The sequence below is a fragment of the Gekko japonicus genome, unplaced genomic scaffold, assembly GCF_001447785.1.
Source record: "Gekko japonicus isolate JY-2015 unplaced genomic scaffold, Gekko_japonicus_V1.1 scaffold109, whole genome shotgun sequence".
Classification (NCBI taxonomy): domain Eukaryota; kingdom Metazoa; phylum Chordata; class Lepidosauria; order Squamata; family Gekkonidae; genus Gekko; species Gekko japonicus.
Genome location: NW_015164185.1, coordinates 66,608 through 84,380, shown reverse-complemented (window position 1 = coordinate 84,380; position 17,773 = coordinate 66,608). Strand labels below are relative to the sequence as shown.

At 41.5% G+C, this 17,773-nt stretch overlaps 1 protein-coding gene across 2 annotated transcripts in view; it reads right to left on the bottom strand.

The window, feature by feature from the left end:
• ASB5 (ankyrin repeat and SOCS box containing 5) overlaps positions 1-14,862 on the bottom strand; it is a 31,005-nt gene extending 16,143 nt beyond the window's left edge. The window contains exon 1 of one of the 2 annotated variants that reach the window (XM_015408134.1): positions 14,594-14,862. In XM_015408134.1, the coding sequence (XP_015263620.1) occupies positions 14,594-14,789 (196 nt within the window). In that variant the 5' untranslated portion in view covers positions 14,790-14,862. Of the gene's footprint in view, positions 1-1,220; positions 1,420-14,593 lie in introns of those variants that run through there. The other variant, XM_015408135.1, reaches the window with a different exon arrangement.
• Between the last annotated feature and the right edge of the window lie 2,911 nt (positions 14,863-17,773).

The following is a 17,773-nucleotide window of genomic DNA, read 5'->3' as shown; positions in this document are numbered from 1 at the left end:
TGCCATAGAATCCACCCTCCAAAGCTGCCATTTTCTCCAGGGGAACCTATATCCATAGTCTGGAGATCAATTGTAATTCCAGCAGATCCCCAGGCCCCACCTGGAGGTTGGCAACCCTAAATACAATCCCATTCTCCCTACCACTCCCCCCACCCTCATCCCTGCCTCCCTGGCTCTGGGTACAATTTGCCACTTCCCTTCTGACTCACTCCCCCCCCCCATCTCCCAAATAATGCCAAAGTTTCCACCTCACATACAGTGTTGTGGGGAATCTCTGGAAAGGTGGGTCACCCAAAGCCAAACATTTTTTTTTTCTGCTGGTAACAAACTGTGCTCCCCTTTGACTCCAAAAGGCTATGTTAGGGATCATGAGACCTATATGGTCAAATGCTACATGGGATGGGTGCTGTAGTCAGGAAGAGAATTAGGTAAGGCTGACTGAAAAAGCTGGCTGGATCCAACCCATACTTAGCATCCTGATGATGGAAGTTGCTTTATGAATGTAAGTCACAGGGACATAGTTATATGCTAAAGGACGGAGATAATCATATATTTTTCTACCAAATGAGAGGAGGGCCATTGCGTATCCTTAAAAAGGATATTCCCCAGCCTTAACTCCTCTGAGCTCTGATATACAGCAGCGTGCCAATGCTATGCCATTCTGCACCGCAGGCTGCCAACCAACCCTGCCCCCCCTCCACCCATCATTTACTGGGGGAGGGGTGGCAAGAGTGCAGGAACAGTACAATTAGAAACATCACAGTTCCTACATTAATGTAACTCAGTATATTTTGTATGCATCACATTGCTTCTGAAGATGCACACACTGCCAAATGTCTGCTAACTCATTTCTACAATATTTTAATGCCATCTATAGCTTTCCCAAGTTTTCCTGCCTTGGTGTATATGTTTACATGTAAGCTTACCCCACCTCTTTCACTCTGTAAACAGCTCTCAGTGCTTAGCAACTCACTTTCCCTTAAATATACAGCAGTAACCTTGGCAAAAGCAAGATCCAGCAAAACAGACTCGAGCTTATTTTACAGAATTACACAGGCACAGAAAAGTTGCACTGTCACATATATGGACCTATATCACAATGCCCCAAGCGAGTATTTATACTGAACATTTTAATTTAGGAAACAGCTTGCTGCAAAAAAAGTGTCACATTAGCATATTCCACTGCCCCTCCAGCCTATGAAAACGATTGCTTTACCAACCTTGGCTGGTGAGAATACCCCAGCTGGCTTTTCGTTTTGCTGGACACTCCCTGATGTATTCTAGGCTTCTCTTTGAGAGATTCTGTTTAGTGCAGCTCCTCTGAGCAGCAGCATTTGTGGTCATTTCCCCCCCTTCTGCCATGCAGAATGCAGCCCCCACGGAAACGTCCACAATCTGCTGACTACTTTCTTCCCTCCCTTAACATCTTCTCACAAAAGACAAGGTTACTTGGCTGTCGGCTGATACCCATTCAGCAATATTTACCAGTGAGGCCGCCGGGTAGAGTGAGGGAAGGGAAGGATTGCATTGGCACTTTCTATTTATAAAACCAGAAAGAATCAGCTTAGCTACAGCCTGGGTTTGTTTACACGATTTATAAGAGAAGAGGCTGTTTACTTTTCGTTATCTTAGCAAGTGAAAGTTATTCTTTGATATTTGTTCCTCATCTGCAAAATGGGAAGGAATAATATTTCCCAGGATAATTATTAGAGCACATGTGAGAACAATGTTGAAGGACTTAGAAAATAAAAACTTCTATGTTAAGTGCTCAGTCATTTGCGATTTAGCCAGCTTTCCCAATGGATAAGGTAATTAAGGCCTTTTTAGATGAGATCACTGCAAAACTGAAACATTCCTGCTATAGAAACAAAAGGACATTATGAAATATGAATTAGAAAATAACAGCAGTTGCTAAAATACAGCAGCAGGGATTAAGTATAGGTAACAACTATTATTTCTGAAGGCTCGTAATTTCTTTCTAGATTGACTCACAAAACAGAAACATTTCATGTTAGCAGACCAGAGTAAACATCCTTTAGACAGGGCACTAGATAAGGAAGCAAATCTGCACAAATAAGCAGACGATACTGATCTAGGATAAAGTCGCCAAGCAGATTAACTACAGCAATGATCTTATTACATCAATGATATGCCTGGTAAAAGGAGATGCTTATATTATGGTCTTAGTCAATTCTGCAGGTACCAACAAGTGTTAAAGCTTTATGTTTCAGAGGGGCAACCTTTATATTATTGACAGTATTTGTTTGAAAACTGAAACTTGTAGATAGGAACATGTTTACAGGATGTGGTGGGGTGCTGGACTTTGTGCCTGCTAGCCAAATCACATCTTCAATGCCATTATATTTCGGCTGCTTCAAATCCCACCTCCAGGCTCTATCCCTATTTCTGGGGATTTTCAACTAGATGTGGAACCCTAGCTCTAGGCAGCTTTTTAAGGGTACGGGAATGGAGCATCCTCCTTGCTTCCATTCATAATAGGATCTTCTTCCCAGGAATTTTGTTCTGCCCTCCTCCCAAATCAGCTATACTGTTAAAGGTAGAAATAAGGGATCTATTGCAACTACATGTAAAGATGTATGTGGGTGTGTGCATGACTTGAGTGTATGCACTGATCTAGTCTGGTGAACCTATTCTCTGCCTGCTGCCTTCTTTAAGTTGTCACCACCCCATATCAGACCCTGTGTGCAGAAAAGTAATGGAAGTTAAGCTTGCCAAACCTCTAATGGATCAGAGTAAAAGAAGAAGGTGCACACAAGTAGATGATATTCCACTAAGGCAACACATTCCAGGGGTGTAGCCATGCTAGATTGTTGTAGCGGGAACAAAAAAAGTCTAGAGCACCTCAAAGATCAATTTATTTATTGTACCCTGAGCCTTTGGGGTAGGGCGGGATACAAATCTAAAGATAAATAAATTTTAAAAAAATATCCTGAGCTTAAGAGTGCACTTCATCAAATGCATCTGATGTTGGCCCAATCTGCATCTAGCTTCAGATAACATAGTGCATTCATTGGCTTTACCTTGGGTAAATCAATTCTCTGTGTTTCTCTGAGTGCATCAAGAACCACAAGGGTAAGAAAGAAGCCTGATAAAGGGCCAATATCAAAAACCTAGTGTAAACTTATTATATACAAAAGTGTATATACTTATTAGGGGCTGTGGTAGCTTAGGGGTTAAGACACTGAGCTGCAGATCAGAAGGTCTGTAGTTCGGCAGTTTGAGACCCTACTGCTGTGTGATGGATTGAGGTCCTGTCTCTGGCCCCAGCTCCTGCCAACCTAGCAGTTCGAAAGCAAGAATTTGCCAATAGATAAATAGGTACTGCTTCAGTGGGAAGGTAACAGCATTCCGTGTGCCTCAGCATTTAGTCATGCCGGCCACATGACCACAGAAACGTCTTCGGACAGTGCTGGCTCTTTGGCTTGGAAACAGAGATGAGCACCGACCCCTAGAGTCGGATTCAACTAGCTTTCGAGCAAGGGAAACCTTTACCTTTTATGTATTTAGTATAAAGACAGTTAAAAACATGTAAGGGCCCAAAAGTCCAAGTGACCTGAACACAAGGGCCAAAACAACTGTCTTTCTAATACATGTATTTTTTAATATAATAAGTTTACACTAGGTTTTTAATATTGGCCTTTTATCAGGTTTCTTTCTCACCCTTGCGGTTCTTGATTCCAGTTATTGGCAGGGGTCATTTCGTAGAAAAAGAGCTAGGGGGACTCATTAGCATAACTCATTAGCATATGCCACACCCCCTGACATCACCGGAAGTGTGTCCTCCCCACAGCCGGCGGCGACCTCCAGCGGGCACCAGCAGGGAGCTCCAGGCCCCGCCCTCCCACACCTCACCCGGGGGGATGGCGTCCCCCCGCATCCCCCCCCAAATTACCCCTGGTTATTGGTCAAGTTTGTTTTCCCCTCCCTGTGTCTTACTTTCTCTGAGAGCATAACAGACTCATTTCAACAGAAAAAAAATGCCTTTGGCGACTATGGGGCTGAGGGAGGCAAGGGTTACTGGAGAGGAAAACACATTATAGATGTCTATATGTCAGTACTAGACATTTCTGAGACAAGATGGGGGAGCTGAAGCACTTGGTGTTCAATGACAATTTAGATATAGTAGGTATCACAGAAACATGGTGGATTGGGGAAAATCTATGGGATGCAGTCATTCCTGGGTATAAGTTCTATAGGCAGGACAAAGAGGGATGGGTTGGGGGAGGTGTTGTGTGGTACATCAAAGAGGGCATAGAATCAAATAAGTTAGAAAACTTATTTGGGGTGAGCATGCAGTGCCGAGGGTTAAGGGGGTCAGTCTGATCAAAACTCTGTTACAAAAAAGCCCTGGATCAATTAGAACAGGGGCCACAATGGATCAAATTCCCCATGTGGCCACAGCCCTAGTGTGCTGCAGTAGTGAAAAAGGCAAACTCTATGACAAGGATTATTAGGAAAGGGACTAATAAAACAGCTGAAATTATAATGACCCTGTATAGATCTATGGTGCAGCCTCATTTGGAATACTGTGTATAGTTCTGGTCACTGCATCTCAAAAAGGACATTGCAGAGCTGGATAACTATGATGATTAGGGGCTTGGAGCACCTTCCTTATGAGGAAAGGCTGAAGAGTCCGGGACTTTTCAGTTTAGAAACGGAACAACTAAGAGAGGACACGATAAAGGTTTATAAAATTATGCATGGGGTGGAGAGAGTTGACAAAGAGAACCTTTTATCCCTCTCCCAAAATACTAGAACTAGGGAATATCCAATGAAGCTGATGGGCAGAGCATGTAGTGATGGCCACAGGAATAAACAGCTTTAAAAGGGGATTAGACAGATTCATGGAGGATAGGTCTATCAGTGGCTAATAGCCATGGTGACTAAAGAGAACCTCCACATTCAGAGGCACTAAAACCTTTAAATCCCAGAGCCAGGAGGCAGCATCAGGGGAAGGCCTTGGCCTCTATGCCCTACTGTTGCCCTCCAGAGGAACTGGTTGGCAACTGTGTGAGACAGGATGCTGGAGTAGATGGACCATAGGTCTAATCCAGCAGGGCTCTTCTTATGTTCTTAACTATTTAAGATAGGGGCTTATCTAGTTTTGAGAAAAACAAAATATCGAACAGTAGTGTTTTCAGGTGCTGTGCTGAGTAGTTACAGCCTACTACATTCCTTTCATAACCTACATCTCTATTGTACTTAAAAAGCTAGGCTAGGTCTATCATTTTTTATTAATAGAACTGTGATCTGTCTGGAATGTGCACTAAGGAAACATCTTGTACTTTTTTCCCTTCTCCCAGCAACTGTTGTTGAGTGACATTATCAGTTGCGATTGTTAAACAGGGCAATAGGAAAACATTACTTATTATTCATAACTGTGTAAGTGCAGTCAACCTCTTTGGATAACAGATTGAGAAATATGAGCTACTACATAATTTTCCACAGATAGATCACTGGATATGACTGATGAAGGGGAAAATGTGACTTCGAGCAATTACTCCTGTTTCTGGGAACAGCTGGGTAGTCATTAGCCTGTGCTAAAAGATGCTTCATGACGAGTCTAATTTAGGCTAGTTGTAGAACACTTAACTTCAAAACACATTCCAGTCATATCCCATATTTATGTTAATATGAAAGCTTAGGGAATGTCATAGTTGAGGAGACTCATCAACCACCACATAAAAACAGCTTTATCACCTCTAAGTACAAAGGGAATATATTTTATGTGGATCAGTGTCCGCAAATCTTCAAACAAGGTCTCCAGTTAGCTTTAAAGTAATATATTCATTTATTAAAAAAACACTTTGTATATTGATCAGCAAGTTGAATATGACAAACTTAGTTTGACAAATAATACCAGAACTCAAATAGCACATTTACAATGAATCTTAATGATAAACAGAGTTTTTTTTTAAAAAAAAATCTGGCAGCTTTGTGTCTATTGAGCATTAACAAAATGCCAGTAAGTTGTTACTGGTGTTGGGTTATGCTAAACTAGAAATAAGGCCCGTTGTGGAAATAAATACAACGAGATCTAGAAAGAGGCTCTGGGAGAGTGCTCTGGCTTTGGGCAAACAGTGTCAGTCTGCTTTTAAAACATGAATCTGGGACCTGCACACCACCAGAATACAGCAGATTCCATTTGCAACTGACATTCCAACTGCCTTGTGGGGGGGGGGAGTTTGAGGTGTGGAATGGAGTGAAGTCCAAAGCTTCCATATGCAAAAGACCAGGTTTTCGCAGCAGTTGTGGTGTGGGCGGGACCCGGGCTTTGGCTTCTGATTGGTGGCGATATATGCTGAGGAGCATGATGGCACTGCTCCTCAGCATATATCGCCACCAATCATAAGGCAAAGCCCGGGTCCCGCCCACACTACAACTGCTGCGACAACCTGGTCTTTTGCATATGGAAGCTGATTGGACTTCACTCCATTCCACACCTCAAACTCTCCCCCCCCCCGCAAGGCAGTTGGAATGTCAGTTGCATATGGAATCTGCTGTATTCTGGTGGTGTGCAGGTCCCAGATTCATGTTTTAAAAGCAGACTGACACTGTTTGCCCAAAGCCAGAGCACTCTCCCAGAGCCTCTTTCTAGATCCCGTTGTATTTATTTCCACAACGGGCCTTATTTCTAGTTCAATTACATATAAGGAGAGATAAATTACTTCACTTATAAAAGCTAATTCAGACAAAAGCCATCTTTTGTCATATGATTAAAAAAACCATTAGGTTAACATTTCATGATGCTGATACAGATTCCTGTCAGATAAACATAAATTTCTTTTCACCTTCTTAATAGGTTGGACCCAATGGTTCCCTTCTACTAGAGTGATGAATTTCCCATTAGAGGAAGAGTTTTTTTCATTAGGAGGAGTACTGCCTCCAAAGGAATAACCCATGTCTTCAAAGAACAACACTATGATCAAAATTTTAGTCTATTCTGAGCTTGAGATTTCAAAACTCATAAATGTATAGCTTCAACTCACAGCTGCCTCTACTGTCAAGTTAGAAAGGGTTTTTGTTTTGTTTTTTACATAGAGAGACACTGGTGCCTTTAACAAATATCCAATAGGCAGAAATTTAAGCCCGTAAACTTTTTCTTCAATTGAAGACACAATTTTATGAAAAGAATGTGTGTCAAGCAGCTATTACTGACATAGGAATCCTGACAGAAAAACAAAGCAGCCAGATTTACTTAAGGTAGGGTAACACGAGGTAAAATTTCTCTTAAAATAGAGACTGGATTCAGATGACTGAAAATCTCTTCCCGGGATCAGTTTACATTACAGAAAATACAATCAAACAAACACTGTGATATGCTGGCGAACACGTTTAGTTAAACTTCTCACAATAATCATATAAATCTTTTGTCACATTGTAGAGAAGTACAGCCTCATGATGTTACCCATCCTCATGATGTTACTTGGGAGCAAGTCAGTCGTTAACCTCTTCTCTAAACAGATGCAAAAGCCTTCTGAATTTGGCTGGCAAAATGCTCTCGGCAAACCACTTTATTTTCTTCAGAATTATCATCCAGGTTACAGCCTTCCCAAATTGAAGCAGCCCTATCTAGTCTTCACACAGCATAGTTTCCTTTCATGGAATCTCCAGAGTGTTGAGAGTTCTACTTAAATCTCTTTTAGGCCCTTAAGATCTGCTACACTGAGTATCTAGATGTTCAAAGTAGCTTTCTTGTGCACTCAACCTCAGTAAGGAAGGCTTCAGAGCTATCTCCTCTGGCTCAGAGATGAGCTTTGCTCCCTTCAGGTGGATTGAGTGATCTTATGCACCAACCCTTCCTCCTTGTCATCTTTTAACTCTTTGTTCTACAGGGACCAGAATATCTGTCTGTTTTCAATCTGCAATCATCCCAGCCATCCTATGGAATGGCTCTAGCATAAGTTAGATATCTGTGGAATTCTCCACATCTACATAAGACCGTAACAGCTCTGAAATTTCTGGATTCCTGTTGACCACCTTCTTATCCAACAACATGGGAAAGCTGCCATAACGGTAGAACATATTGAGAAGTGAGAGTGCATTTTCCTAGCTTACAACAGTCTTTTTTGCTGTAGTGGCCGCTACATCTGCAACCTGCTACATCAGTGTATTCATTGCATGCATAGGTAGTGCCGTAACTAAGCTTTGGCCTCTATCTTGATAAGCCCCAATCAACTAAACAAGTTTGCCTTGGGTGTGGCTACTTTTGACAGAAATTTTCTCAATAAATTCTTCTTTTCACATTTTCCCCACTCATAATAATAGAGCTTTTAAATATCCCATACCAGGATACCTTCCTCCACAAGTGGAGAACAAAACAATGGACTTTCTGTGAAAGTTTCTTCTCATCAGTGGATTGAGAGATATCCTTTCCTTCTTAGTTGATGGAGAGGAACTGGAAAGGAACTCCCTGATTCAAAAGTGACACTATCAGCCTTTTTCTCACCTATTTTTCAGCCTTACAGTATCTACACTTATAGGCCTTCAAAGAGAATTTTGTGATGTGATTGTGACACCAGAGGTAGTACTGTCTCCATCAGAAGCTTGACAAGACATGAACACCTCCTCAGGGTAGTGAAACCTTTGCAAGGAATTTGCATATTTGGAGTTGGGAGTAATTTGGAGTTCGGAGTAAGCAGTGAAGTGGCTAAATTTGCAGATGACACAAAGTTGTTCAGGGTGGTGACAACCAGGGAAGATTGTGAGGCATTCCAAAGGGATCTGTCGAGGATGGGCGACTGGGCGTCAACATGGCAAATGGAGTTCAATGTGGCCAAGTGCAAAGTGATGCACAAAAAATCCTAACTATAAATACACGTTGATGGGGTCTGAACTGGCAGAGATTGACCAAGAGAGAGATCTTGGAGTCATAGTAGATAACTCAATGAAAATGTCAAGACAGTGTGTAACTGCAATAAAAAAGACCAATGCTATGCTGGGGATTATTAGGAGGGAATTTAAAACAAATCAGCCAGAATCATAATGTCCCGTATAAATCGATGGTACGTCCTCATTTGGAGTACTGTGTACAGTTCTGGTCACACCTCAAAAAGGATATTATAGCATTGGGAAAAGTGAAGAAAAGGGCAACTCGAATGATAAAAGGGTTGGAATACTTTCCCTATGAAGAAAGGTTAAAGCGCTTGGGGCTCTTTAGCTTGGAGAAACGATGGCTGAGGTGGTGACATGATCGAGATTTATAAGATTATGCATGGGATAGAGCAGACTGAGAAAGAAGTACTTTTCTCCCTTTCTCACCATACAAGAACTTGTGGGAACGCCATGAAACTGCTGAGCTGTCAGGTTAGAACAGATAAAAGGAAGTACTTCTTCACCCAAAGAGTGATTAACACATGGAATTCACTGTCACAGGAGGTGGCGGCAGCTACAAGCATGGACAGCTTCAAGAGGGAACTGGATAAACATATGGAGCAGAGGTCCATCAGTGGCTATTAGCCACAAGGTATAGATAGGAACTCACAGGCTGGGGCAGGTGATGCACTGTATTCTTGGTGCTTGGGGGGGGGGGGGCAACAGTGTCCTGGCCCCAATGCTGGACTTCCTGATGGCACCTGGTATTTTTGGCCACTGTGTGAAAGAGTGTTAGACTAGATGGGCCATTGGCCTGATCCAACATTGACTTCTCTTATGTTCTTATGTTCATATGCCTTGTCCATGGAGCAAGAAGGAGGTACAAACCATATAAGGGTGCCTTCCAATCCACTGATGAGAAGAAACCTTAATAGCAAGTATAATGCTTCATTCTCCTCTCTGATATCTGGTTGTATTGATTTAGTGGAGTCATTGCTTGGTCCTCTTTGTTAATTAGAAGTAAAGACTGCAGGAGCTCCTTGTTCTGAAACCAGTTGCTCCCATCCCTGTATCTTCTTGCTAATAAATGGATCTTTTTTTAGGACGATCATCTCTGCTGTCTGAACCTAAGAGTAGGAACCTGAGTAAATACCCTGTCCCTGACCTGCAAGCGAAAGGAAGCATTGCAGTAGTGGAGAAAAATAGGCAGGTGATCTAGGAGATTCCCAATTCAGAACTCATCTCTGCCAGATCACCTTAGGCAACCTACCCTCTCTCAACCTCAAAATGCAATCCAGCAAAGTTAAACACTTCTAAGCAATGCTCCCTCTAAGCTATGGAGTCTTGTGAGCAAAAATTCTACTTTGTGAGCTACTGGCATTAAAGTTGTAAGCAAGCGATTTGGCTACTGCATAAATTAGTTCGCTCTGGAGCCATCCTTCCTTAGTTATGACAAAAATATGTGAGCTGGAAGCTAAAAAACTGTGAGCTAGCTCACACTAACTTATCTTAGGGGGAACACTGCTTCTAAGTCTGAAATCAATTTGCTTAAAAGTGTGTAATTTTGCTTAGGATGGCACTTTCAATCTCCCAGGTTTCCTGGGCCCCACTGAGGGCAGGGGATCTCCCACCCCCAGTAGGTGCTCTCCACCGCTGCTCAGCTGGATGGCACCAAAGGGGGGGGGAGTCATCAGCATCCCAACACACTGATCTTACTCGCTGTGCACTCAGAAGTGATGTCAGCATATTGCTAGTGGGCCCCCCCACTACCCAGTAAGTCCCCCCCACTGGTTGCCAAGGGAATCTGGTAATCCTATCTCCCAGCCATATCTGCACTGATAATGCTGACTTTCTTTACAGGACTGTTCTCCAGCTGATCAGAACATGTTAATATGTGATTCAGGCAATATAAAGAAAAATAATCTGCCTGGGGAAGTAGTGGTAAGATTCTCGAAGAGGCATGTGAGGGATGCAATCCTGAAAGCAGTTTCTGGAGTACCCCTGAAAGTGGAAGAGAATGTCATCAGAGTTTTAAAAGACATTCCATTTGAAATAAGACAACGGAGAAAGAAGTATAAAGACCTTGTTCTTTTTCTTCAAACAAATTCAATTGGATACAGATGGCTAACTCCAGAAGGCGTCACCTTCAAAATCAAGGACAAAAAAGAAAAGATTGACTCTGTTCTGAAAGCTTGGGAATTTATAAGGGCCCAGTTGGGAGGGTCAGAGGAGGAAAGAAAAGAAGAGATGGACAGTAAGTCCAGTGGCGAGCTGGACGCAGGATCTTCCGGAGAGGACTCTCTCTCAGAGCAAGGGGCAGCAGCCCCTAAAAGTCCTTATAAGTTGCGGAAGAGACGTGGAAAGGAGAAGTGAAGGCTGAAGGACTCTGAATTGTGCCTTTGAGAACTTTGAAATGGGATGACTGGGGGTACTTTTTGAAGGTGGTTAAAGTTTAAGGCTTAAAGAAAAAAGTTATTATAACTATTTGACTCAGTTTATAATGGTATAAATGAAGTGAAGACTTGATGTAGTTAAGCTGGTGGGAGGATCTCCTATCTTGGGTTTTTAGTCAGTAGTGGGTATCTTGCTTTGTCCTTTTAATGTAATTCCCCCTTCCTTTTTCTGTTGTAGTTTTGTAGTGTTATAAAAAAAAGTAATAAAAAATCCCCTCCGGGGGCTCAAAACAAAAAAAAAGAACATGTTAATATGTGGACATTGAAAGCACTATTTTAATGTTCTGTGTTGCAGAGAACTCTGCGGCAATCTCCCATTTCATGAATAGGACAGGTGCCTGGATGGAGCAAAGTACAACTCTTTCGTGTTCTCTTTAGCCTGGCCAGCACCAGAGGGGCTTACAGAAGTGTGAAGGAGTGGTGCTCCACGCAGTCCTTTCGGGAGGCGCATGCGTGCAGAATGGAGTTGCATACTTAGTGTGTGGGGCACTGGATGTTTGCTGGCCCTACACAAGTAGATATACTTGGAGCAGTCAATTTCTTCAATAAATGCATATGTTCCCCTAATTAGGTGTTGCCTAGATTGAAATTATGTAGTATTTTTGAAGTAGATTGGATAGGCTATGCTGAACAAACTCTGATTCAATGCCTGTTTTGAGTTATGCCGAAGTTATCTTCCCACTGATCCCTCTCAGATCATCAAGGATTTCTAGTTACTTTGGAAAAGAAAAAAAATGCCCCATAATGTCTAATTTCAGTATAACACACAGCAATCACAATATAGCCAAATTTGAAAACTGAACATTTTCTTTAGCAAATGTTTGAAGTCCCAGACAAACAACACTGATTCAATTGCTTTTCCTTCTAGAAAATTTTTCTTCAACAACCCACCAGGCTCTGACAATATTAATGATAGAAGAGATAGAAGATTCCCACTCTCAGGCCATATCCAATAATCCTATATGCATCCTAGAAGGCAAGATATAGTTTACATCTCCCCCCCCAAACAGTTGTAACATTTGACTAGCAAGTAGGAAAAGAATGTGCTATAACTTACAGTGATGCATTCACTACATGGAAATGATTGCTTCACTGGATCACAGATAGTTTTCATATTAACGATTAAAGCCCTTCCTGAAAAGTGTGCCTACCTAAAATTCAGTGACTTTGATATAGTGATGGGATAGAAAATATTGGTGGTGTGGGCTTGCTAACAAGTTAATCATATATATCGGACAAGTATTATAAATTGTCAAACATTCTTAAAAGTTGGAAATGCAGCATAAAGGTTGGAATAAGCCAATATCCCTAATTTTTGTCTTCTTCTATTTATTTATATTTTTGCCAATAGTTTCACTTCTCTGCTTTTTGCTGTTAGGTTTGTAGAAATAATAACTTTGGAACTTGTACATTGTTACAAGAAAAAAATCAGTGTAGGAAAATAGAAAATATATTAAAATGGAATAATCACATTTGCACAGATTAGGAAAACCAAAATGGAAATTTTGGGGTTCAAACAGCAGAAATGTGAAATTTGAAATAAACCCTCTTCAGAAGAGGCTCTGACACCTTGGTAGATGCCCAACAATGCTGGCCTTATGCATATTCTTTGAGAGAGGCTCAAAGGCAAATTTAATGTCATGTGTGGAAATGACTTAAGGCTATAGTTCTACATAAGTACTTATTAGAAATGTCACACTCAAACTAATTGTGTTTACTTTTGTGTACATTGCTTTGCATTATGATAGTTGTAGCTAGTAAAATGTCTCAACCTTTTATGGGGGAGAGGTATGTGACAGAGTTGTGACAATATCTGTGGTACTAAGAGGAGTAAATGTTCCATTCCTGGACCTGCCACTATCACCACTGCACAATAATCCTTCCTAAGTATGAACAACAGCCCTTGGCACCAGGAATAATATTGGCTGCTTGCTATGCCAAGAGCAGGGATCAGATCTCTACATTTGATTTTACATGCAGGGGTCAAGCAATCCAGGGGTTATAGACATTTTAATGGAAAACAATGTGCCCATTTGTTTTGAGTTCACAGCCTCCTTTGAGCACCTGATCTTTTCATTCATTTATTTTCCTTGTCATAATTTATCAACAACACCTAGAGGTTGCTTCATTGACAACTGTTGCTTACTTAACAATAATATTACAGACTTCTGTTGGATGCTACTTAGGAGTATGAATTGCTTGCCTACGGAGGCCTAAGAAAATCAAGAACTAGATATGAACTTAGTGCTTCTGGCATTTCTAATATTGCTTGAAGTGTTTTGGCTTTTAATGTATACTGACATTTTTGAACTGCTGTACAAAAAAATCCCACTTTTTATAATATGAATGTCTGAAATTTTAATACCAAATACAAAATTACTTCTTTTACTATTTTCAGAAATCATTAACATTCAGGTTTCATACCATCATCTAAATTTAACTGAGTATATGTACAAATGTGGTTACAAAAGCATATATAGAACAGCTCTGCTAGAAATCTACGTACTGGAACACCCTACAGAAGCTGTATGAATATCAACTAGTATTACTGTGTGGAAATAACTGTATAAATATATTTTTCTGGACTTTTTCCTACATGTAGTTTTGTAAAATTCAAGAGCAAACAAAAGTTAGATTTCAAAAGTTTAATTCAGCACATTCTACCAGAATTACTCATGTTTTAGAGTTTCCTTGACAAGTAATCATTAGGACTACACATGAAGAAGAAAAAATCAGCCACATTTTTATTCCACCTTTTCTCCACAGAGCTCTGGGTGTAACGGTTCCCCCATCTTCCATTTTCCCATCAAGAGCCACAATGGGCCACCACGCAAAGATTCTTTCCGAGTGCCCCCATACCATCCAGATACAATCCAAACTTCATTTGATTTGCCCTGTTTCATGGGTCCCTAGTCCTCCACCCTTGGCAGCCCTGAGGATGAGAGAGTTTGACTGGCCCATTTAAGTCTCATATAAGCCTTTTAAGATTTATGAAAGGTCATACTAAAATAAATGTTTTTAGCTTTTAAGGTGCCACTGGGCTTCCGCTTAAGTCACCCAGTGAGCTTCATGGCCAAATGGGGATTGGAACTTGGGTCTGCTCACTTCTAGTCTCGCATGCTAAGCACTACATCACAAAATGGTGTATTTTGCAGCATAAGTAAAATAAGGAAAGTATGCAATAAAATTAATTGGCATAGAGAATAAGAAAAATCAGACTGATTAGCTTTCGAAGAAACAGTTTAAAATTACCGGATCAATAACAGGAAGGGACCAATAATAGCAATAAAGCAGAGATAACATACCTTGTCCTTGAGGAATTCCATAAAACTCAGCAGCTATCCTTGCAGCCTCCTTTTTGTTCCCTTTTACAATGTAGAAGTGACTGAGTATTGCGAGGCTGATTTTCACAAACAGCTTAAAACAGAAAAGTGAAAGTATCGTAAAGTAGACATTGGATAATTGTTGGGCAAAAGGGCGATTTTCCTCTACGACAGTCATTGCTGCACCAGAGGCTTTCTCAGTGTTTGGATACCGCTCCAAACTATGTTGATAAGATCATACGGCTCCGGCCAGACACTCCTAGGGAACAGCTGGTCCTGGTGAAAGAAAATATCAGCTGGTCATGATGCTTGCTGCTCAAAATATGGGGATTATTTATACTGTACATAGCGCTGAGTTCACTTGAGCTCCTGCTAGCCTGATGGTATTCAACCAGAGCAGAACATCTACAATCACAGTTTCAAACACTTTGGATTACAACACTCCATATTAAAAGGTCTGTTTCGTTTCACAGCTCATATATCTATTGTGTGTAATTACTGCAGTTTTGCACCTAGTTAAAGAATGATTATCAAATGTATTATTTACAGCTTCTTCAATTACTCCCTAATATTCCTAAGAAGCTGTTCTGGTTATTGATTTATCCTGATTAGATTCACTTTTCTGTTGAGAGATTTTTGTTTAATTCTGTTGGATCTCATATTTAAACTGCTGAAATGGGATGTTCTAACACACTCCCATTTACACTCCCATAAGAGAATAAAAGGTAGGAAACATGGGGGACTTTGGGAATATCACTTTATTTTAGAATTGAATGGGCCAGGGAGAAGCTATGCAAAGATTTCAGCAACCCATCCACGGTACAGTTATGTGTAGTAACTGGGGTATCATCTAATTTATGTGGCTTTGTTGACTGGTTAAAGAAAGATACTTAAAACGGTAAGACAAAAATATGTATATTATCTTATTAGAACTGCTACTTCAGAGATCCCAGTAGCTCCTCAAAGCTGTTATTATGTTTACAGTTCTATTGTTATGGTCTGAGGCTAGACAATCAACTTGAACATGTATTCAGAAATATAAAACTTCTCTTGACTAAGAGGACGATTTATCACCAGAAAATCTACAGGGGCTCAAAGGTTTAAATGTACTTTCAGATCACCTTGACACACAAGAATCCATCCCATCAGGCAAGCAGCTGATCCATATGGGTGAGGGAATGCGACAGATCAGCTCTACTAACTGAGGTGGAGGGGGAAGCCATCCCAAGCAAAGGATCTTTCCACATGAGCTAGAGTTCCTGTACAGAGAACAGTCACCGGATGAGGCAGTTTGCTGCAGTTCAGAGAAAATTAGGTGTGATTACACCTCATTAAAATCGATTGTACTGAAATGCTTAGCTGTGTGTTTAACTTCCATTGGACTGGATCCAAACAGTGCCACTTCCACTAAGCACTAACACAAGTGCCAGACTGTGATTTTCTCTCATTCACCCCACCTCCCACACTCACTTGCAGCCCATTGTGCTGCATCGCACTCCATTCCAAAGGGTGCTCTGGCTCTCATGGACAGCTTTGCAGCAAGCGCAAGGACTACAGTGGGAAGGGAGGAGCCCAATTCTGTGACTCTTTGGATACAAATCATTGAGTCTAGTGAAATTCAGCATGCCTTCCCTATCGTTTGGCCTTATCCACTGGGTTATAACTTCTGTTCAGACTGAACAAACGTGTACAGTCAGTCAGGCACAAACCAAAAGCATGAGGATACGATTGTGTGCGTCTTGGTAACCAGCCCAGCTATACTTCTAGCTCCTAATTTTTAATGAGGTTCCTACTTTGAAGACTGTTCTGCCTCAAAGAAGAGCCCAGAACAACAATTTCTCTGATTTTTTTTCTTTTATAACAATTTGAGTTGTCATAAAACTACTTCATATAAACAGTGCTCGTAGCATAGCAATAAACAACGAAAAACAGATATCCATCCCTAACAACTTTCTAAAATAACATTCCATATAGCTGCAAGTGTGAGAGTCTGTCCATTCTGGTGGTATAGGCAGGCAGCACTGCTGAAAAGCTGAAGACTAGGGGAAATTAGACACTGCATTTGGGTAATCTGCATCATTTTACCTGGCACAGAGAGCTCCCCACCGTGCCTTTTCCTTCAGGGAACTGCACATGGGAAAACCACTTCAAAGTTGGCTGCCATGGGGGCAGTGTTTTTGTGATATGATCCGTCAATAGGCCAATCTGTTCTTCTCACAGCTGTTTTCATGATTCCATGCCAAAGCTCTAGCTGACAAGCATTCCTTTGCTGCCAGATCAAAAGGGTTAGCAACCAACTGGACTTACCTACAAAGTAATTTGAGAAAAGTCCTGTAAGGTACAAGGTCATGTGGGGGGGGGGGGACAAGTTTGGTTATAAAACGGTCCTTCCTCTGAGCTTGACAGTGGCATCTCACTCACCTGTCCTGACTGGAACACCTCTGTTAACACTCAAGGAAACTAGTAGTGGCCAGAATGCAGTTAAAAAAAAGAGGGTTATAGAAACGGGGGGAACAGTCCTGCAAAAGGGGGGGTAGAGCTAGGCAGAATCCAATGACTGCCAACTGCCTGGAGGAAAAAAAATCCTGTCTTTTTACGAGATGTTATGTACCTCCATGCCATGAAAAGCTTCAGCTGCCAATTGCTACGCATGAAGCCTCTATTATAGGGAAAGGACTTTTCCCCCCTCCAGGCCTGTTGGGCACTGTACTGCAATGTATATTAAATATTGGGAATAAGGTCAGGAATAGGAGAACAGGAATAGAGAACTTCTTCCATCAGCCTGCCTTGCTCCTCCCTTCTGGCCTGCTTTTATTTATTAACTTCATATATTCACTTTACTCCATTAGTCTTTCTCTCCAGTGGGGACCCAAAGTGGCTTACCTCATTCTCCTCTCATCCAGGTTTTCCTCACGACAGCTCTATGAGGTAGATTAGGCTGAGAGGGTGGGGGCTGGTCCACCCAGGTCACCCAGCAATCTTTCATGACAGAGCGGGGATTGAACATGGGTATTTGAGAGCCTAGTCTGACCCTCTAACCACTACACTAACTTGCTCTCAATCTCCATGCTAGCGTAACAACAGGATCTCAGTTGATTACTCTCAGCATTCCACAATTAAGAAGGATACATTCACACGGGCTGGAGTCACACGGGCCGGATA